The sequence below is a fragment of the Chroicocephalus ridibundus genome, chromosome 20 (assembly GCF_963924245.1).
Source record: "Chroicocephalus ridibundus chromosome 20, bChrRid1.1, whole genome shotgun sequence".
Classification (NCBI taxonomy): Eukaryota; Metazoa; Chordata; class Aves; order Charadriiformes; family Laridae; genus Chroicocephalus; species Chroicocephalus ridibundus.
Genome location: NC_086303.1, coordinates 5,499,048 through 5,520,289, shown reverse-complemented (window position 1 = coordinate 5,520,289; position 21,242 = coordinate 5,499,048). Strand labels below are relative to the sequence as shown.

General features: G+C 58.6%; 1 protein-coding gene across 2 annotated transcripts; it reads right to left on the bottom strand.

Annotated features, from left to right (window-relative positions):
* Positions 1 to 1,973: 1,973 nt before the first annotated feature.
* Positions 1,974 to 16,304, bottom strand: IKBKE (inhibitor of nuclear factor kappa B kinase subunit epsilon). Of its 2 annotated transcripts, XM_063356710.1 has the most exons (20): positions 15,896 to 16,304; positions 14,960 to 15,100; positions 14,353 to 14,482; positions 13,744 to 13,925; positions 13,269 to 13,429; positions 12,671 to 12,781; positions 12,237 to 12,416; positions 11,692 to 11,894; positions 10,778 to 10,842; positions 10,607 to 10,698; positions 9,732 to 9,833; positions 8,315 to 8,390; positions 8,104 to 8,216; positions 7,780 to 7,856; positions 7,480 to 7,519; positions 6,524 to 6,625; positions 4,513 to 4,609; positions 3,883 to 3,986; positions 3,539 to 3,610; positions 1,974 to 2,763 (listed from the first exon to the last, which is right to left on the bottom strand). In XM_063356710.1, the coding sequence occupies exons 1-20, from the start codon at positions 15,980 to 15,982 to the stop codon at positions 2,730 to 2,732; spliced, it is 2,169 nt and encodes a 722-aa protein (XP_063212780.1). In that variant the 5' UTR covers positions 15,983 to 16,304; the 3' UTR covers positions 1,974 to 2,729. The 2 variants fall into 2 exon arrangements, with proteins under 2 accessions (XP_063212780.1, XP_063212782.1); XM_063356712.1 differs by lacking the exon at positions 9,732 to 9,833.
* Between the last annotated feature and the right edge of the window lie 4,938 nt (positions 16,305 to 21,242).

Sequence of the window (21,242 nt, the reverse complement as noted above, 5' to 3'; positions counted from 1 at the left end):
AGGAAGTGCGGCAGGAGACTCTGCCTGGGCTCCCTGCCCTGCTCCTACAGGGGATGTCAGTGAATTCGAGCTGGATCGAAAATAACGTTCGTTATAAAACTAGGAGAATCCTAGAAAATAATTTGCAGGAGAAAAGCCTTTAAGCGATGGCTTAGTTCCACCTCTTCTACAGTAGGCAGTTGGGTTTGACAGTCAGGATGTTGGTTTTTACAATTAAAACGAAAGGGGACGGTTGGTGCCAAATTCCGCTGGGGAAGGTTTCCGGGGCGGGGGGAGCTCCTGGGCGCGCTGGCCTGTTCTTACAAGAAAGCAAAGCCGGGCACAGCCCTGGAGCCGCCGTTCCTTCCTCATTTTGCTGCCGTGCTGAGACGTGGGCAGCGCTCCGGCAAGCTGTCCAGCTCCAGGGATGCGCTATTTTGCCTTATCTCTCCATATATCTCCCGGCAGAGGTTAGAAACATTTGCTGCCACGGTCAATCCGAGGAGCATCCGTGGCAGCCCCCCCTTTCCCTGTCCCTGCCCTGCCTCTGGGCACTGAAATGACATTGAGTCCCGGCTCCCAGGGGCTGGGGACAATCTCTGGGGACCAGAACGGCCACGGCAGGCCCCGACCCAGCTGAAGGCGTTCGGTTTAGCTAACGCGTGTCCCCTCCCGAGAAGAGGCTGGAAAGGGAACTGGAGGAAAGGTGAAGGGCAGAGCTGGGTGTTCTGTTTTCTGCCGAGGGACAGGTCCAGGCAGGCACCTGAGCATCAGTGCTCGAGTCAGACACGTTTGCTTGCCCGGGTGATGGCCCAGCCTCTCCTGCCAGGAGCACAGTCATTCCCCCGGAGCTGCAGCGAGTCCCTCACCCTTGGACTTTGCTGCTGCCAAAGTCCTGACTCCCCCGTCCCTGCTCCAACCTGCGTTAACCGCGGCAGCCGGTCACGGTTTGCACACAGGTAGAAACTGGGCAGACACGGAGGGAAGGGGTTTATGCAGGGGACAGGAATGAATCCAGACATTCATTTCTGCCGCCAGTGCAGCCCCCCAACCGCCAGACCGCGGGGCCAAAGGGACCTGTGCTTCCCGCGTTTGCCACCCCGTGAGCATCATTAGTGCAGCCCCCTTCCCAGGGGGGAGGGCTCAGGGGGGCGGGGGCTCTACAGGGAGCCCAGGGCAGGGATTTATGTGTCTTTGCGCTCATGTGTGCCAGGCAGGGGTGGGAAGAGCCGAGGCAAAATGCTGCCCATCGGTCTGGCAGGAGTCCCCCGGGTGTAAATCCGCGTGTCTGAGCCCGGCTGGATGGGAGTCATGGCCCTGCCTGGCTCTGCTGCAGCCCGGGACGCTGCTCTCTGCTGCGCTACGGACGTGGGCTGTGGGATCTGGGTGACAACCCATAAATCACCCCGGGGACAGGCAGGAAGAGGTGGACGGAGGGCGGCGTGTCTGACTCGTCCCACAAAGAGCTCCTTGATACCATCGAACGCTCACACTCCCGAGACCCCAGGCTGCCCGTATCGCTGCTCCGCACGCTGCTGCTGGCGAGCAGCTGACTCAGCCGATAACCGGAGGATTATGGCTCCTCGTAAAAACCAAGGTCAAAAACCAGCAGGAAAATCAGAGCACAATAACCACCCCTAACAAAGGGCTGGGTACAGCCCCGATGCGGAGCGCCGGGGTCCTTCCATAGCTCTCGATGGGCTTCGGGGGGGCCAATGGGGTGGGGGGGTAACGGGTTTCCCCTCCATCCTATTTCTCAGGAGTGTAACAGGAGTGAAGTGTTGGGCATCTCCTGCCCAGGGCAGCTCCAAACACTCACAGCCAGCCCCACAGAGCCCCTGCGTGTCCCTGCTGTCCCCATCCCAGCTCTGCCACCCCGGCTGCTGTCACCTCCACAGCTCAATGCGTCCTTTCTCCCTGCGCGTTAATGGCAGGGGTGACTGCCTAGGATTCCTTTTCGTCTTTCACCTAAAAGGCAAAGAAATATCCCTGCTTCCTCTTGCAGAGCTGTGTCTGGAGGGGGCTCGTGGGAGCCCTTTCGTCTGTGATTTTGCCTCGGCATTTAGTAGCACCCCCAGGCTAGGCGGCTGGAGGCACAGTTTCAGTACAGGGTTGTTTGGAGAAGGCACACACCCCCACGTGCATAAACACAGAACTTTGTTACATTTATAGAAATGTACCAAAAAAAGAGAAGCCTCCCGCGACTTCCCACTCCCAAACCCGGGGCTGGGCTGGAGGAGCAGGAGGAGAGGCTGGAGCACCCACGGCAGAGCACTGGGACCATCCCGGGCTGGATCCGGTCTCTCACCCATCAGGCACAGCATCCCTCCTGCCCTGGGCACCTCCCCGCTCCACGGAGCCTCAGGGGGCAGAAGTACGTTAAAAAGTGGGAGTAATCTCTAAATAAGTAAGACAGCAAAAGATAATTTATCTGTCTAGCCTCTTCCTCTTCATCATCCGACATGGTGATACAGAGAAGCTAGAAAAACATGAAGTCCTTCAAGCACTTTTTAAAAGGAAAAAAAATAACCCCAATTTTCTGGTCAAACTTCCGAAGGCTCAAGGCTTGCAAGCCACTCAAAGCTAATGCTGGTGAACTGTGCAAAAGTGCTGGAGCGGAGAGGTAGGACACAGAGAGCTCCTCAAACACGAACGTCAAACGCCTCCATCGCTCTGGACGCAAAGTGCTGTAAGTGTTCCCTGCTGTGGAAAGCGGTTTAGCTTCAGCAGCTGCAAATTCACCACGTCTCTCAAATACCGGGAGTGGGGGCAGCCCCACTTAACCTGCAGGGACAAAACCAGAGGCTTTAGGCTAGAGAGGGATCTCCCGGGCTCGTGCAGCCCCAGAGTACAATTTGGGCTGGGCACCAATCTCTGGGCTTGTTCCAGTGTCTTTTGGGATAAGCTCTTCACATCAAAAGCATACCAGACCTTTCTTATCCCCTTATTCATAGCGGACATGCTGCAATAACACAGTTGGCCCTGTGAAAACAGGGCTGGGAGGAATCGCCGATTTCTTTTTTTTCCTTTTAAAACCTGATCTGAAACTCTGTGACATTTTGCTATGTGTATTCCTATTGCTGGTTTGCATTAGGATCTTCAAAAAACCTTTGCAGAGGAAGAAACCCCGGGGGGCGGGGGGAGGTTTGTCAGCAGTAGGATGCTGGGGTTTGCAGAGCGTTTCATCCAGAAATGGAAAGCATCCACTTCTCCGTGGCAGTCAGCAGCTCCGGTGCTGAGCAGCACAGGAAAAAGGCTGGGAAGAGGGTGTAGACATGACATAGCATTTGCAGAAGATCATGCTGAAACTCCCAAGGAAGAAAAACTCTCTTCGGCTGCCAGATCGTGATGTCAACTTGGTGCCGGTAACACCCGCCGTGTGAACCAGCCCATGGGTAGCCGTGGTTGTGGTGGGCACCAGGCGCCGCTCCCCACGCCGGGGCTCATTCACCGACCCCCAGGGAGCCTCCCCAGCCCCACCGCCCCTTCCCAGGGCACGTCCTGCTGTCAGGGGCAGGAACCGCCGCTCAGAGCGGTGTCTCCGGCTGCTCTTACTCACCGCTCGATGATGCTGTTGTTGAACTGGAGATCACAAGTTACTGACCTCATCTGCTCCAGGAGCTCCTGCATCCTGCCGGGGACACAACCAGCCCCTTACCCCCGTGCTGCTCAGCCCCCTGCTCCCTGCAGAAGGGCTGGCCGGGACACCCCGCGGGTCACCCAGGGGGGATGGCACCCAGCAGGGCCACGGGGTGGGGAAGGGCTCAACGCAGACTGTCCCAGCCCTGCGGACACCGAGCCCATGCCCCAGCGCTCGCCCTGTCGCTCCTGCAGAGGATCCCGGGAGGTCCCGCTGCTCCCTGGGACCGGGCTGTCCGCAAAACCCCCTTCCGAAAGACTCACCGAAAAGCCATCTCCTGGCGTGCCTGGCTGAGATGGACGAGGGAAGGTGCGGGAGGAACCGGGGCCGGATTCTGTTTCTCCATCTGGAGAAACCTGTCCAGAGCCTGCGGAGATGGAGAGACGTGGCAGCCCCCGGCAGCCCCCGGCTGGTCGCGGTGGCCTGACCCTCCCTGCAGCCCCGCCAGCGCGGCGTGCCCACCCCGGGGCGAGAGGGGGACAAAACACTCGGGGAAATGACACCTGCGCAGTCACGCCCAGCACATCCGCTTCTTCAGAACATGCCAAATAAAATAACCAAAGGACCAGGGCGTCTCGCGGGTGGCTGTGCTGCAGCCCGTCAGCACGGGGGGAGCCGGAGGTGAAGCATCATCTTTTCCACTGCAGCAATTCCTGTCTGTTGGGCACGGAGTCCCCAGTGCCAGGCAGTCGGCGGGACCAGCGGTGCCCCTGCCGAAGGTTTACCCACTCCTTCCTCTGCTCGGTGGGGAAAAAGCAAGATCCCCAGTGTGGATCGCCCGGAAAAACTGCAGCAGTTTTAAAAACGCCCCGGTGTTGCCCTGCTCCTGGGGGGTGCTGGGAGAAGGGAGCAGCAGCGCTGTCTGGAAGCAGGGAGCATCCCCGGGCACCTACGCTCTGCAGGCAGTCCTGGCACTCCATCGTCTCCACGCTGCAGGCGCTGATGTGGTTGCTGAGCCTCTTCAGATGCTTCTTTACCTCACAAACTTTCCTAGAAAGAAAAACGATGACAAAATTTCCAGTCGACGCTCAGCAGCAGTGTGAAGCATTGCATCACTTTTCTTTTTGTCGGTGTTGTTTTATTTTTGCATTGCTTTCTGCAAACCTTTCTGGATCCGAGTTAAAACCCTGAAGGAATGCAAATGAGTCACAACAGCGTTGTAATTACGGCTGCAGCTCTGCTAATAGCCACGGTCGGCGAGGTTATACAAACAGCACTAACAGCAAATTAATTAGGGAAAGTCTTGCTTATACGAGAGACAGCTCGAGCCCATCGCTGCCGCGCTAAGGCCCAGGCTGGTCCCCTCTGGAGGACGGAGCATCCTTGGGTTTGCGTTGGCTTTTCCACCCTCTCCTTCCACGTTTGAAGCGGGTGAAGGGCAGAAAAGTTCCCCCTCGCACCCCCTGGGGACAGTCCCTGCGGCAGCTCCACTGACAGCAAAGCCCAGAACGGGCAGCGCTGGGTGGGCTCTGCCGGGGGGTGATGCTGTGAGCAGCGCGTCCCCCCCTCGGCCTCGGCGGTAAATCCTCCTGTCATTTTTTGGGGGGGACCGACTGTCCCGTTCCTGCCAGGACAGAGGTGCCAGGCACCCGGCAGGAAAAACGTGAGTTGTATAAAAAAAGGGTTGGTTTGGCTTAAAAAAAAAAAAAAAGAAGAATATTTAAGGTGACTGGTCCACCTCCAGCCCCCAGAAAAACAGCCACCACGCCACAAACCCTGGCTGCTCGCAGGAAGAAACTCAAAACAGGACAATTAAAACCGAAATAACAATAAATTAAAAATATCCAGTTGTGACTCACAATGCCTTCTCCCTAAGGACAGAAAAAACATATACAAAACTACTCCAGAAAAACATCAGTTTTTTTTTCCTCCCCGTGAGCAAAGGTAAAAGCCCTGCCTCGGTGCAGACGGGCTCCTGCGCTGCACGGGCCTGGGGGCTCGACACCCGGGGAGGAATCTCACCCGGAGACAAAATTCCCGCAGAAGCCAAGGGGAGATGTCACTGTCCCGCCATGGGACGTGGCGGGAGGTGACTGTGGGCAACAGCTTCTGTCCCCAAAGCGAAACCCGCCCGTGGAGGAGGGTTTGCAGCATGGAAACCCCCGGCTGCACGAGCTGAGGCGGAACGGGGAGAAACCAGGGGCAGGGGGCTGCTCCTGGGGCGCTCCTGAGCACCCGAGACAAATTTCTCGCCTAAAAACTCACCCTCCCCATCCCCCGGTAAATCCTACGCGGGGCTACTCCACGCCAGAAATAAGGGTCAAAAGCCGGTTCGATTCCAAGGCATTGTGGAAAACCATCCCCCTTCCGCCCACGCTGGCAGCCCAGGGGGATGGATGCTGCTCTCTAAAAGCAACCTTGCCGTAAAAATCCAATTTCTGCAACATCCTCTTCCCCCAGCTGCCTCCCCCTGGTCCCTGCCCTTTGCTGCTGTCGTGGGCAGTGGTTTGTGCTCAATCACTGCAGGTAATTTGCTCTTTGCATTATTCCCCAAACGCCATTTAACAGAAAGTCATTCCTAATAAGTAGATCCCTCTGTCTCAATAGCAATTTTGTCCTGATAAAATAACCTCTTCCCACCAGAGAGCAAGGAAACCAGCCGCTTGAAGCCAACGTGCAAGTTTAGGGGGCTTTTTTTTTTAAAAAAAACAAAACTTCAAACAACGGGGCAGAAATACACGGCACGGCATAAGAACCAGCGTGCACAGCAGGATTTCCACCCCTTTAGGGGTCCCTCAGCAGCAGTTACCAACAGCATCGTCTCTATCCGCATCCCGACCCTCGATCAATAGCAGAGAGCATTCGGAAGCCCCGGTCGCTGGTGGGTTACTGGGAAATCCCCTCTCCCATCCCCGCCGGGGGCCCGAAAGCCGGAGCCCCAAAAGCCGGGAGAAGGGCTGGTACCTCATCCTGGTGCCATGGAGGGCCAGGGCCTCCTGGTACCGCTGGACACAGTCCTCCTGGAAAATCAACAGGACCTTCCTGGCCAGATGCCCTAAATTCACCCTAAAACCAGAAAAAAAAAAAGAGAGAATGCTCTTATTTCCTTAAATGTGCAAAAATGAACATCCCAGTTCACGTGGCAGGAGACCTCAAGCTGGCTCCCCGGTGGAGGACTGGATGCTCAGGAATGGATTTTGCATCAGTGTTAATAGAGAAAACAAAGCCGAGTGATGACGAAGAGGCGAGGGAGGTTTCGGGGGCGGGGGGAGCCAGGCAGGGACAGCCGGGCGGTCACCCCCACCCCGCGGCACTTCTGAGAAGTCTTTGCCTTGGAGTTCACGGCAAGTGTCCAAGGTTGAGCAAAGATTAATTAACATAAAGGAGCCCCCTGTTAAATTTCACCCCTCCCGGTGCATAGTGAAGCGTGCATTTTATTTCTAGCCCGTGTTAAATTCCCCTGGTTTCAGTGGAAACTGAAAGGAGGATTTTTAAAGGCACAAAAGCCATCAGACACTTTACTCCCACTGAAAGTCAAACAGATATGAAAGCAGGGACGCTTCCTAAATCAGCATCTCGGTGAATAAATGGCCGTGATCGGAGTCAGTGGGAGCAACAGCCTGAAATGGGCTTGTTCTCTGCAGTCTCACACGGGGATTTGGCCTCAGAGCAACTCCTGCTCCCCAGGTCTGCAGAGTTTTTCTCACATCTTCGTCTGAAATAGCCTGTAGCTTGAAAAAGTTTGCTGGGAAAGGTCCTGCCTCCATGAACCGTCACAGAAGCCACTTATGGGTGCCCTCTCCCAGCGTCAGTGACCCAGGAGCGTTTTACATCCCCCGAGGATTCAACGGGAAACACCGAACGGCTCCCCGACCGCAGCGTGGGGCCGGTCCGGAAAAGGGGAGAAGTTTGGGACTTACTTATCCAGCTTGTGTATTTGCTCCTCGTTGTAGCCCAGCCCTGGGGAGGAAAGACACCGGTCACCTGCCAGAACGCACTCCACGCGTTCTGCTGTTAATAACCCAATAAACGGGCAATTTCACAGCACCCAGAGGCCACTCAAGGGGCTTTTCAGGGCTGCAGCCCCTGGGACTACCGTCACGGCACAGAAATAACTGCTAAACCCGGCAAACTGAAATCATTCATTTTTGCAGGGGGCAGGGACCTTCCTGCTGTGTCCCCCGCCTCGTGTCCCCGGGGCCGCCGTCCCCGCCACTCACGCAGAGACGTCCTGGCCTTCTTGAACTGCTTGTAGATCAGCTGCATCTTCTCCAGGCAGCACTCGATCTGCCGGATGCTGGGATGGGGAGAGGGAAGGAGGCGTGAGGCCCCGCCAGAGGAAGGGGACGAGTTTAGGGTGAAATTAGCACTTTGGGGGGAAATCCAGACACGCTGTAGCTGAGGGACGCTGCTGCTACCCACGTCTGTGCCTAGGGACAGCACGCTGTGTTACACGTGTTTGGGAGCACGCGGCGATGTCCGCCCAGCCCAGCTGAGAACAGCCCCGCGTCGGCAGGGCTTTCGGTAAAGCTGGCGCTACAAACCTTTTGTCTTCGTGCACTTGTTGCCTGTGCTTCACCAGTTCGGCCAAAATCCCGTCCAGCGCCCCTTGCAAGTCGAAGATGTTGTGGGAGCACTGAGAGAGCTCCTCGGCGACCTGCGGATGGGGAGGAGAGGTTGGGGCCGGCGGCTCCGAATGCTGCCCCGACCCGCGGATGCTCCCCGTCCGCGCGGATGCTCCCCGTCCCCGCTCACCCTCTGCAGCCTTGTCTTCACCATGGCCACATCCTTCAGAGCCGGCACCCCGCTGCCTGCAGGAACAGCCTCGTACCTGAGGAAAGTCAGAAAATGTCTATTCCCTAAGGAGAATACAATCCAGAGGCGGCCGTCACCTGGCAAAGAAAATCCATCCTGTGGCGGAAGCAGCGCCAGAGCCCCTGGGGGAGCCGGGCGGAGGTTTGCTCGGGACATAACCCTGCATCCAGGGTACCCGATCTGAGCCACAAGATGCAAAGTGCTGATCCGGGAAAAACTCGCCCTGTTGTGACCGATTTGCTCCAAAATTGGTAGCTTCATACCCACTGGCTTTACGCCAGATCAGATGTTGTCTGCCTCCCTGCAGCTGGTGCGAGAGGGTAATGCCGAGCGCTGCAGGCAGGCGAAGTCAGCAGAAATCCTCACCCAGCCCGTGTTGGAAGGGATGGATAAGCCAACAGCCCCCAGCTGCAGCATCCTGGCACTGCAGCCCCGCGCTAATCCGGCTGAAGCCAATGGGAACCATGTGTCCCCGTCTTTTTAGATGAAATGGAAATTAAGGGACTTGCTAAACTGAAAAGAATAAAAGAACAGCAACCCAGGAGCAAAGAATTTTCCACTACAATAACAAAACAGAAAAGCAAAATAACGGTGGGTTACTTTAGATGAAACGGGTTCAGCTTCCCCGGGGCAGCGCGGGTGGGAATGGGCGCAGCGGTTACGGTGGGGACGGCCCAGGGCTTCTCCGTAATTCAGCCTCCGGTGAGTGCTCCATTAGTGGAGCCTCTTCAATGGCAATAAAAGACATCTCGTTGGGGACGGTGTGCTCAGGCGGGATGCCATCCCGGTGGGAACGCAGCGCGATGGGCTGCGGCTAATCCCTGGCACTGCCCGGCGCTTCCCGCGCTCCGGGGCTGTCTGCAGGGAACGGGGTCAGCGATGCTGGGCAGACCCCCGGGACCTGGCAGCTGATGCCATCCTGCCTGTTATTTTAACTCTGCTGGCAGCAACAGCTCTTTTTCCCTTTCCCACCAGCTGGCAGCAGCCACCCTGCCTTCTCCTCACATTTATTTTGTGGCTCATGGGCTGTAAGAGCCTGAAAACCCTGGAGCAGGAACCGGAGAGCGAGGACTAATTCTGAACTCGCGTGAAACCAGGGACTGATCATTAAAAACTGAAGCAAAGACGGAAAACCAGCCAGGGCGGCTCACTTCCCGCAGTCTCCACATACAGTGAAAAAGCCTTTTACCTTCCAGCTCCCAGCTTATTCCTGGAATTTTACTTATTTCTGATTATCGAGGCACCTTTGAGAGTCCTACACCTTATCTGCAGCAGCCTCGGGGCAGCGCCGGTGCCTGCCCAGCCCAGCGCCCGCATCCCCGCGGCTGCAAAGCTGCCCTGGCCCAGCCACACTTACAGCACGAGGGTCTTCACCTCAGTGACCTGCAGGCAGCTGAGCACCGCGTGAGCCCCTCTCCTCTGCTCCAAAATCCTCAAGCACTCCGTTTTCAGGTTCCCGCTGCCAAGAGAGAAAACAGCCCATCCAACGCGCGCTCCCCGGCGGCCTGACCTGCATCCCGGGGCCGGCCGCGCGTGGCGGGGGGCGAGGATGGGGCTGGTGGCTCCTCTCTGGCTGCTTGTGGGAAAATGGGGGCTGGATGCAGGTAAAACTGGGTGCAGCTCCCGGGCAGGGGGGGGTCTCCCCCCTGGGCACTGTCCCGACACTGCACAAGAAGCTCCTGCCCCGATGGAGATGGGTAGGACGGTGAAAATGCACGGTGATAACAGCAACAGTAACATTATTATTGTTGTTGTTGTTGTTATTCTTATCAATTGCTGTTTTAATAATAATAATAATAATAAATGCTGTAATAATAATAATAATAATAATAATAATAATAATAATAATAATAATAATAATAATAATAATAATAATAATAATAATAATAATAATAAAATGCTGTTTTCCTCAGCATCTCCTGAACTGAAAAGAGTGACTCAAAATTAAGAAGTGGGGACAGAAGCATCCTCACAACACTAAGAGGTATCTTTCAATAGGTCCAGCCCCCTCACAGCCTGGCACGTGTGTCCCCCGTGGTGTCCCTGGTACAGGGGGACATGCTGGACATGGTCTGGTCCCCTCCCAGTACCCTGTGAGGTGGTGGTCCTGCCCTCTCTGGAGGTGGCTGGAAACCCAGGAGCGCTTTAACTCCTCACACACAGAGCTCTGGGTGCTGGGAAGGGACAGGTCGCCCCACCGCCGCCCGCCACCGCGGTGTCCCCGGCACTCACATCACCCAGCGGAGACCTTTGGCCAGCAGCTCCCGGCAGCGCCGCAGGGCCTGGGCGATGCGCAGCGTCTGGTGCACGGCGCCCACCGCACTCTGCAAAGCAAAGGGCACTGCCGGGGGCTGCGCCTCGCCGACGGGGCTGCCCCCTGCCCGCGCCGCCACCCCCGCCTACCTTGGCTGCGCTGCAGTCGGCCACCACGTCCACCTTGGGGACAAACTTGGGAAACTCAAGTGCCGCTGGAAAGACAGACAGCGGTCACAGAATCACAGGCTCACGGGGTGGGAAGGGCCCTCTGGAGATCATCCCCTCCAACCCCCTGCCGGAGCAGGGTCACCCAGAGCAGGTGGCACAGGAACGCGTCCAGGAGGGGTTGGGATGTCTCCAGAGACGGAGACTCCCCCACCTCTCTGGGCAGCCTGTGCCAGGGCTCTGCCACCCTCACAGCAGAGAAGTTTCTCCTCATGTTGAGATGGAACTTCCCACGGTCAAGTCTGTGCCCGTTACCCCTTGTCCTGTTGCTGGGCACCACTGAGAAGAGCCTGGCCCCATCCTCCTGACACCCCCCTTGAAGTATTTATAAGCGTTGATAAGATCCCCCCTCATTCATCTTTTTTCCAGACTGAAGAGACCCAAATCCCTCAGCCTTTCTTCATAAGGGAGACGTTCATGGCCACGGGGCTTTGGGGACCCCCCAGGACATCTCACACCCACCGGAGCCAACCCCGCAGCGGCTTGGGATTTCGCGCACCGGAGCAGCTGCAATGCTGGAAGCTTAGTGCAGCCCTCCAGGATGTTTCAGAAATGTGGACTATGGCGCGAATATGTGGACTATGGAATACGTGGATTAATAATATGGACTACGAGTATGTGGACTAAATGTGGACTATGCTGCTTGGCAGGCAGCCGTGGAGCAACAGCACACGGCAGGGGAAAACTGCCCCCAAACCTCCTAATCCTGCTCCAGCACCATCACCCCTGCACCTCCCGCTCTGCATGGGTGTCTATTAGGATAATAATTTAAGCAAATCTCCCTTATGGCACCCACCCCGCGCGCCGTGATGCATCTCCAAGCCAACAGTACTCACGGTCTCTGTATCTGACTCCCACCACCTCTTCTGGCTGCTCAGCGGAGCTCAGCAAGGTCAGAGGGTTGTGCTCTGTGGTTGTGCAGAAATTATGAGCTTGTAGATTAGGATCCAGTTCATACAGATGACCTTCAAAGAAATATTCTTGGTGGTGAGGGACTATGTTTGTTTGTTTGAAGACAGCATCCAAAAACTTGGTGGTACTGAAACGAAAAAGAAACGAAAGGGTGGGGAATAAGCAAGGTGGTGAGCACTCAGGCTTCCACCGCTTTAACAGCCTACCACCCTCTTCTTGCAGCAAAATATCCCAGATGGTCAATGGGACCCCTCGAACAACCTCCCCGGGGGTCTGCGTGTGCCATGCCAGGAGCTGACAGCTGCTGGTTGGTGCACTCCCCAGCAAAGGATGCTTTGAACCTGGTTTGTTTTAACCTGGTTTAACTGGGGTGCAAAGGGAAGAGGTGCTCCCCTCTTCCGAAATGAGGGGCTGAGGCTCCTGAGCTCAGTTCCCAAATTCTCTTTCAACAGGGCCTTGGCATCCTTACGTGTTGTAGGAGTGGATGTAGATGCGATGCGAGGAAGCCTGCTGCAGGGAGAAGACGTCAACCACAATCCTGTGCAAAATGTCGTTGGTTTCCGCAAAAAACTGGTCGAATCCCCAGCATTTCTCCTGATCCGCCTCCAGGATGTTAGCCAAAATGGGTATCAGCTGGTCCTTCAGCCCCCTGCGGCAGCAGAAGAAGGGATGTTTGCACAGACTGGCATAACCCTGAGCCACGGGGACCGCACCGACGGAGACGCTGCCCTGTCTTGCACCCCCTTTTCCCCGCTGTAGAGCAAAGACCTGCCCCAGAGCTGGGACACCTGCAGATGAAAAGCTCCTCTGCCTCGTTAGAGCTTCCCGTGCCGTCTGGGGTGGGACGCCCCCTCCAGCCACGGTGCCAGGACGCGGGAGCTGAGCCCGGGAAGGGACACTCACGTGGAGAGGCGGCAGGTGACGGGCAGCTCGTAGCTCCACTCGATGCTCCCGTTCTCCTGCCTCTGGACCCCCGCGATGGCTCCGGGGGGCTTCTCCGTGGTGATTTTATACCTGTGGAAAGGAAATCGCTCGCAGCTGAAACGAGCCAAGTGACCTCTGGTTGGGCACCACGTCCCTCGGGGTCAGCAAAGAGGGAAAGGGCTGGGAAAGACACAATTCACAGAAAGAAAAAAAGGCACAGAGGGAAAATACTTGAAGAAACAGTCAAAAAAGTTTCAAGCAAACATCAACCCTGCCTCCTCTTCCAGCTGTTTAGCCACTAAGTCACAAGGATGCATTTTGAGGGCAAACGCGGTAAATGGGGCGCAGGTCCCTTGCCACAAGCACATGCACCCTCTCCATACCGCAATCAGCCACGGGCTACGTTTCGGGGCTTTCAAGGCGATGGGGGATCAAGTGAGCTGTAAACTACAGCTGACGGTCCCAGGGTGCTGCTGGCGTGCACCAAGCCACAGCCAGGCTGTCCTGCAGCCCCCAGAGCCACCAGCCATGGTCCCACCTCCCCAGGCAGCAGCACCCAGCCGGACGTGGTACCTACATGGTCTCCTTGTTCCTGCGAGGTCCCCCAAAGGGGACAAAGGGGAGGCTGCCAGTGGCAGCGTGGTAGAAGGTGACTCCGATGCTCCAGAGGTCGACGGTGACGCCGTACGCCTTCTGCTGCGGCTTGCGCAGGACGGCGCGCTCGTACATGTCCGGGTGCTGCGGGGGTGAAGCAGAGAGCGGCGCTGCCAACGCGGCCAGTGGGGCTGCAGCCGGCGTCGAGCCTTGGCACTGAAAACCGACCGCTCGCTTTGGCCTCTTCTACCGCTGGAGCCTCCAAACAAAACGTCACCTGCAACTCTACCACAAAAACGCTGAGCCCCCCCATCTTCGAAAAATGTGGCCCCTTTGGGATTGGGCTCTCCACGACGCTGCTGCTCTCTACAGGTTGCCCGGCCGTTGGATGGAGGGATCGGGACCAGCTTCCCCCACAGCTCCCAGGGACCACCAGACCGGCGACACACTGCACTCACGAGATATTCCTCCGTCCCGTAGACAGACACAAACTTTTCATCATCATCCAGCTCCCGGGCGGCCCCAAAATCCGTCAGCTTATAGACGCTCTGCCCGTCTTCCCCCATCAGCCGCATGATGTTCCCGGGTTTGATGTCTCTGTGGACAACGCCGTTCTCGCGGAGGTGGTTCATCCCTGCCACTGGGCACAAGGGGGAAGGCGGTTTGCTCCAGTGGGGTTTGTTTGAATGTAGGAGTGTGAGAAGGGATGGAGACGGGACAAGATCCAGGGTTGGTTGCCCTTAAACGGGGACCAACACGACTTCAGGGGAACGGAGAGCGTGAGCGAGCAGACGGTGGGGCACTGCCCTCGTGCCCCCCCATCGCGGGGCACAGCCCGTTCCCACAGCTGCTTCCCGGAGCAGCTCTGGGATGAGAAACCAAACCCTCAGGGCTTCCCCCGAACCCTCAGGGCTTCCCCCTGAGCTCACAAACCCACCCCAGGGCTGCTGCCCGCAGGGTCCCACCAGCACCGGGATGTCCCCAGTCCATTTCTTGTCCCCGGGCTGTGCTCGTGGTGGCTGGCAGCTGCCCGTCTGGGCCGGGGGCACGGGGAGCCCCGCACTCACCCACGCACTGCAGCACGATGAGGAACTCGGACTCGGCCAAGCCGAAGGCGTTCGCCGGGTCCTCCAGCACGTTGAGCAGGCTGCCGCTCGAGCAGTACTCCATCACCAGCACCTTCTGCTTGCTGCTGCCCTGTGGCGGGGAGCGGCTGTGAGGGCTCGGCCAGCCCCGTGTCCCAGCCGGTGGCCTGTGCCCCCCACCAGGCAGGACCAGGTCCCCTCCCTTTGTTAGTGGGTCCCTGGGTTTCTCCTGCTCGGACAACCCAGAGATGGAGAATCACAGAACCGTGGAATGGTTTGGGTTGGAAGGGACCTTAAAGACCATTCAGTTCCCACCCCTGCCCTGGGCAGGGACACCTCCCACTAGACCAGGTTGCTCAAATGTCCCCGCTGTGCTACACGCTTGGCCAGGGGACGACAGCAGGTCACATCCAAGCTCTATCCCAGTGACCTAGTGCCACCAGTGCTCCCAGTGCTGAAGGGCTGGTGTGGAGCCAGAGGGAGGAGAAGGCAGCCCGGGACCTCCGCTCGCCTCCCACAGCACAGACCAGCTGCCCCGCGGGACTGGCCCAGTCGTCACAGCGGGTTTCCGAGCTGAGGTCCCGCTTACCGTCTCCTCCACGGCAAACAATTTGACGATGTTCTTATGGTTCAGCTTCCTCAGCATCTCGAACTCTCTCATCTGGACCTCCTGGGGCCGGAGGTAGCTGGCATTATTAAAGACCTTCACAGCAACCAGCTCCCCTGATTTCTGGGAAAAGAGGAAAAAGAGAAAAAGGAAACGGGAGGTGACGCCATCCATGTCCTAAGCAGCTCTGTCAGCTCCGTTACTGCTCCCGCGTCCCGCTCGGGATGCAAACTACGCTGACGGTACAATGTGTGTTCTGAACAGGGGTCCCACGGCCGGCGTTCTCCCCACTGCAGAACCAAACGGCTGTTATTCACCTCCCTTTGCTTCCTGCCCCTGCAGCCCCTGTGCGAGAGGGTGGCGTGTTTGCTCAGCTTCAGAAAAAGTTTGGGGCTGGGGCTGGAGCTCCCCCCGCTCCCCGCGGGACGGGGCTGTTTTCAAACCACACTGGAAGCCGAAGCCGCCTCTGTGGCCCCACCGCGCAGAGGCAGTTTGCTTCAACACACTTCAAAGCCCGGCGAGGCGGAGAGTCTCTATTCCAGCCCTGGCAAGTGTTTGCATGAAATATGCAAATCACCAAGGACGGGGTTTTCAAAACCTCTGGGCATTCCCCCGAAAACAGCTTCCTCCCCCCCGCCATGCAGGGCAGCGCCGGCGGCCGGCGAGCAGGACCCGGCCCCGAAAGCTGCTCTCCCCCCGCGGGACCGAGCCGGTGCCCGGGGCTGGGCGGGGGAAGGAGCCAAATGAAAAATGAAAATAAAACCCAAAGCAGCCCCCGACGCTGCTGGCAGCCTCCGTTCTCCAAGGGAGCTCTGGGGAGGGCGAGCAGAGGGGAGCACGGGCATCCCCATGTCGGGGGGCAGGAGGGCTGGGGGGCACGGTGGCTTTGGGGTGGCCGTGTGTCCCCCCCCGACTCACCTTGTTGCGAGCTTTGTAGACGCAGGCCGTGGCGCCCTGGCCCAGGAGGTCCTCGGTGCTCCAGAGGTAGTTTGGGGTGCTCTGCATCTCCAGCAGCTCTTCCGCCGCCAAACCTCAGCCTTTATCCGTCCTCGCCTGGCGATGCCCGGGAGAAAATCCGGGCGCAGGACATTCCCCTGGGCAGGCGGCCGCCAGCCCCCTACCTCGCCGGCAGCGAGCGGGCAGCACCGCGCGAAGGGCTGGGCATGGACGGGGCCGTCAGCGCTGCCAAGAGAAACCCACCCTGTTGCCGGGACCTGTCAGGGCCAGCAGCGAAACACTGACAGATGCAAAAACAAAAAAAAAAAAGAAAAAAAAAAAAGAAAAAAAAAATTACCAGCAAAGAAACGCGGGGCTGCAAGGTGGCGAGAGGCACCTCCCCACCCCGAGAACAGAAGCCTATGGGATTGCAAAACCCGCGCTGCAAGCATCAGCTGCGGCGGGAGGAGGAAATGCTTCAGCTTCCTGCTCAAAAAAAAATTCCCAGAGTTGCAGCCGTCCCCGGGGTGCTGGGCTCCGCAGCTGCTCCGCTGGCCCGGATGGGCTCCGGCAACAGCAAACCAGCCACCGCGATTCGGGAGGCAAATCAGAGCTGGACCTGCGTCCCGGGTCTGTGGCCGGCCTCCGTTAGCCACACTGGGTGCTGCCCACGCGGGCTCCCCACGGCCCCGACACAGTCCCGGTGCCTGTGGGGCAAATATGCAATTTTTATCATGCAAAAAAAAACCAAACAACAAAACCACGCTGCAAACAAGCAACTTGCAGTGCTCGGCCCCAGCTGCCCCAGCGCAGGACACAGCCTCGCATGTCGAGATGCGTTTGCGATGGGCTGTGGCCACTGTCCCTCTTTATGGAGCCACCGGCTGCTCCGGGTGGGTGCCCACAAGCCGTGCCCGCGCCAGGGTGGTTCAGCTCAACCCATCGACCTCTGAGAGCTGCTTTGCAGGAGTTACAGGTCCCAGAGGCTTCCCACGTCCAGCTCCTTCAGGACCACAGCTCCCCGTCCCCAGGGGCAGCCCCTGAGCCTGACCCAGGAAAAACTGCTCAGAATAAAGCGCAGAAAAGGAGGGAGGAAGCAGGTGCAACCAGAGCAAACAGCCCTGATCCTTCCCCCGCCGCAAACCCATCCCCCATGTGTGTGAAGCAACGGATCTGGCCCAGCCCCGGCGGCTGCAAACGCTCCCAGAGGGTTTCAGAGATGACCAAAGGGCAGAGGGAGATTTCGGGGCATTCCTCGGCTCCAGCCATGGCTGCGGAGCCAGGATCACTCCCACCGGGAGTCACGCAGCGATTCAGAGTGATCATCTCAGCAAGAGAAAGCGAAGGTGGCCGTGGCAGGGTGAGCACCGCTGCTCCCCACGTGAACACGGACACTGTCTGTCCCACGCCGTCAGCGGGCAGCACCCCACGATGCTCACGGCAGGGCCACGGCACAGTCCCACCGGGAACTGAATCCAGAGCTACAGCAGTGCCTCCATGGGATGTCCCCAGAGGGGGACCAGAACCAGCCCCACACCCTCGGCACCCAGCGCTGCCGGGGCGAGAGGCAGCAGGGAGCGCAGGCAGGGGCTCACAGCGCGGGCAGGCAGCTGGCAGACAGGATGCAGGGCAGGGCGCAGGATGCAAGGTGGGATGCAGGGTGGGATGCAGGACACAGGGTGGGATGTAGTGCGGGGTGTGGGATGCAGGTGGGATGCGGGACGCAGGGTGGGATGCAGCACGGTGTGTGGGATGCAGGTGGGATGCAGGGTGGGATGCGGGATGCAGGGTGGGATGCAGCGCGGTGTGTGGGATGCAGGTGGGATGCAGGGTGGGATGCGGGATGCAGGGTGGGATGCAGCGCGGGGTGTGGGATGCAGGGTGGGATGCAGGGTGGGATGCGGGACGCAGGGTGGGATGCAGCGCGGGGTGTGGGATGCAGGGTGGGATGCAGGGTGGGATGCGGGACGCAGGGTGGGATGCAGCGCGGGGTGTGGGATGCAGGTGGGATGCAGGGTGGGATGCGGGATGCAGGTGGGACGCAGAGCACTCAGGGCACACCCCGGAGCCTGTGCAGGGCAGAGCGGGGCTCCTCACGCCCCCGGCTCTCCTGTCGGCCGAGAGGCGCCTGCGCCTCACCTTGCCCGGCCTCAGCACCAGCAGCCAGGCTCCCACCGGCAGGAATTATTTCAGGCTGGTGTGGACGTGTGTCTGAAGGCCCTGTCCTCACAAAACGAAGCCTGCAAAGGTACGTGAATAACATCAGCGCGTGGTGCATCCAAAAATCGATACGATGCTTCCCCAGTCTGCACACAAACTCTGCACCTAGCTAGCCTGCTAATTACTGCTGAGCTTCATTTCCCAGCCACGTGCGAGTCTGCTTGAGAAAGCCGTGGAGAGCTGCTGAGCTGCGGGCCTGTGGGGCAGGGGCAGGATCTGTGGGGCAGGGGCCCTGCCCGGCGTCCCGAGGGGCGTCTCGGGCTGGCGGCGGGCGGCAGAGCTCACGACAGCCCGCGGCTGCGGCCGCGCAGTGACGGGAATCCAACCAAGCGAAACCTCAAGTCACTTTTCATCAAAGTAATTTTGCTGCAGCTCCGCCAACAGGAAGAGCAAGGGACGGGGTGGCTTCTCGACGCCACTTCCAGGCTTATTTTCCGTGCACGTGGTGACTGCGCCCTCCAGCCTGTGCCTGTCCCCCCAGACGGGCCCGTCGGTCCATCCACACAGCTCTGCCGAGCTCTGGGTGCAGATGCAGCGTGGCTGGGCTGCTGCGTGATAACCCCCAACTAAGCAGACAAAAAAGATTGTTGACGTGAGCTGGAGATGCTGAAGAAGCCTTTCCCCGCGCAGAAGGAAAACACAGCTCATTTCTCATCTCAGGCTGCACTGAAATTGTAGACGAGAGCAGTTCACGGAAGGAAGAGGGGCAAGTAAGACTTCGGGAGGGAAATTCCAGCCGAGTTTCTTCTAGACCTGCCCACCCGCGGGTGCAATGGTGCATCGAGCCCCCCGCGCTCACCCCACGGCCCCCCCGGGCTCCGCAACCTCCGCTCCTGCCCCGGAGCCCCGGGAGCCCGTGCTGGGACGGCGGGAGAGGGACGGCCCCTTGTGCCATTCAGCTCCCTGCTGCGAAGAGAAACTGAAACAAAGACATTTTTTGTTAAAGGCAGAAACCCCAGACTCAGGCGTTTTCTGAGACTTTGAACCCGTACGCGTTGCTTTCACCGATGGGTGAGCAGATTGGGGCTGGGGAGGGGTAAAGACAGACAGGAAGGAAATAATTAAAATATTTTATAACACCCAAAACAGGGTTATTTTCAGGTCGTGCTGCAAGTCTTTTCATACAGTTCTCCACAGCCATGTCTGAAAGGGAAACCGACAGGCACCTTGATGCCGGGACGGTGCCAGCCCTCAGAGCCCGGGGGCTCCCGGGCATCCCAGTTCCCCCAGCTCGCCACAGGGCCAGCCCCGGGGGAGATCCCAGTCCGACCCCCAGAACTCACCCGTGGGGTTTTGCCCTGTAATAGAGCCCGGCTCTTTTCAGGCTCCCTTATCCCCCTCCTTTTTCTACCCTTTCAAATTTTACAGCTTATTTCCTTTCCCCGTTCGCCCCAACAGCAGGTTTTCTCCTCCCCGTTTCAAAGCTGCCGCCCAAATCCCGCCGGACCGGCTCAGACTGTTCACATCCACGGTCAGGGACCAGGAAATCCCACTTGGCCCCGAACACGCAGCGAGAGCCGGGGCCGCCACGTGCCCGCGGGCAGCAAAACCCTGCGGGTGCTGCGGGTGCCCGACTGTAGCATCCGGGAGAGCAGAACCACGGCCTTGAAACCAAGTTTGTGATAAAAATAATGGTTCCAGCTGGTGGCAGCAAAGCCTAAAAAATAAAGGCCGAGCAGGGACGTGCTCTGCCCGCAGCAGGGACCTTGTCATGGGGGGCTTGGGACAGAAACGGGGCGCAGGCATGGGAAGCCCAGGGCCCCGGTGCTGTCCCCACACTGTCCCCGGGACAAACCTGCTCCTGGGGACAGGCTGAGCGCGGGACACGTCCGTGAGGGACGGCCGTGGGTCCTGCTGTGCTCGGAGACCAGCCCCAGGGTCGGCCTTGGCTGGGGACACCGGTGGCACTGGGCTGCAGGCTGGGAACACACCAGTTTGCACACCCAGTTTCACACCAGGTCACGCACCCGGCCTGGCCACTGCCCACAGCCCAGCTCATCCCAGCAGAGCCCAGCAAAGCCGGACCCAGGCACGGCCTTGCCGCACGTCCCATCTCTTCACCATCAGATCCCGCGGTCCCACCCAGAGCATCGCCATTCCCTCCCTCACCCCCCCCACGAGCGACCGAACCCTCCCGTCTCGTACCGCTGCACGCGTTTATCTGTTAACAGCAAAGAGGTTTGAGAGGGGAGGGTCAGAGCTATCCCCAGTTTGGAAGAAATGATGCCATCAGAAGGGTTTAAGGGATTACTGTGTCCTCCCCTGCGCGGCTGGACAGCAGCGATTCATGGAAAATCAAAAATCATTTGTTATTTGTGTCACCCCGCTACCTTTCTGACTCCTATTTCATGCTTTAAAAAAATAAAGAAACAACCACCAACATGCCAGAAGCCACCCGTGCCCCCCAGAAATCGATGGAGACTAATTGAAGGTTCATCGGGATGGAAGGGAAGCAGGCTTCACCCCGGCCGTCGGCAGATTGAGGACGGCTCCCGGCTCCCCTGGCCGGTCCCGGAGGAGGCAGAGCCCAGGGAGCAGCACTGGGGCCATCCCAGGACGGGCCGGTTTTGGGGTCTGCGCTGCGGTTTTGGTTTGACGCAGATGCGGGGCAGAACCCCCCACCCTGCGCAGGGGGGCTGGCTGAACCCCTGCCAGCCGCAGCCGGCACCGGGCTGGCAACGGCACATCTGCAAAGGCAGATGACCAAAGCACCGTGACAGCCTCAAACTGCAGTCCCCAGATGAAAAAAAATTAATAAAATATTACTTTGTGTACTAGAGGCACAGGTCTGTCCCACCTTGCTGCAAAGCAGACCTGCAACTCTGCAGAAAAATGAGGTGGTTTTTTCCCAGCAAAACAAGCTTCTGCAGCAGAGATCTGAGGCACAGGGGGCAGAGATCACCGAGCAGTCGCTGCCGTGCCCACGGTGGGTGCCCAGCCTGCTTTAAGGCATTTCCATCCCGGCTTTCCAGCTCTTCAACCCCTGCAGCAGCTGCTTTTATAGGGGACATGGGCCCAACCAGCACGGGGGAAGTGGCCGCCCAAGCCCCCTCCTCGCCCCGGTCCCCAGGGAGCGCAGGGATGCTCCATCCCCGGGGAGCGCGGGGAT

Bases quoted from the DNA above. Each gene is read 5' to 3' on its own strand.
- IKBKE (XM_063356710.1), bottom strand. From the start codon at position 15,982: ATGCAGAGCACCCCAAACTACCTCTGGAGCACCGAGGACCTCCTGGGC. The intron at 13,926-14,352 runs GTGAGTGCGGGG...CCTTGTGCCCAG, and splicing joins CATCGTGCTGCAGTGCGTGG to TGGCAGGGATGAACCACCTC. The intron at 3,611-3,882 runs GTGAGTCTTTCG...TGTCCCCGGCAG, and splicing joins CGCCAGGAGATGGCTTTTCG to GATGCAGGAGCTCCTGGAGC.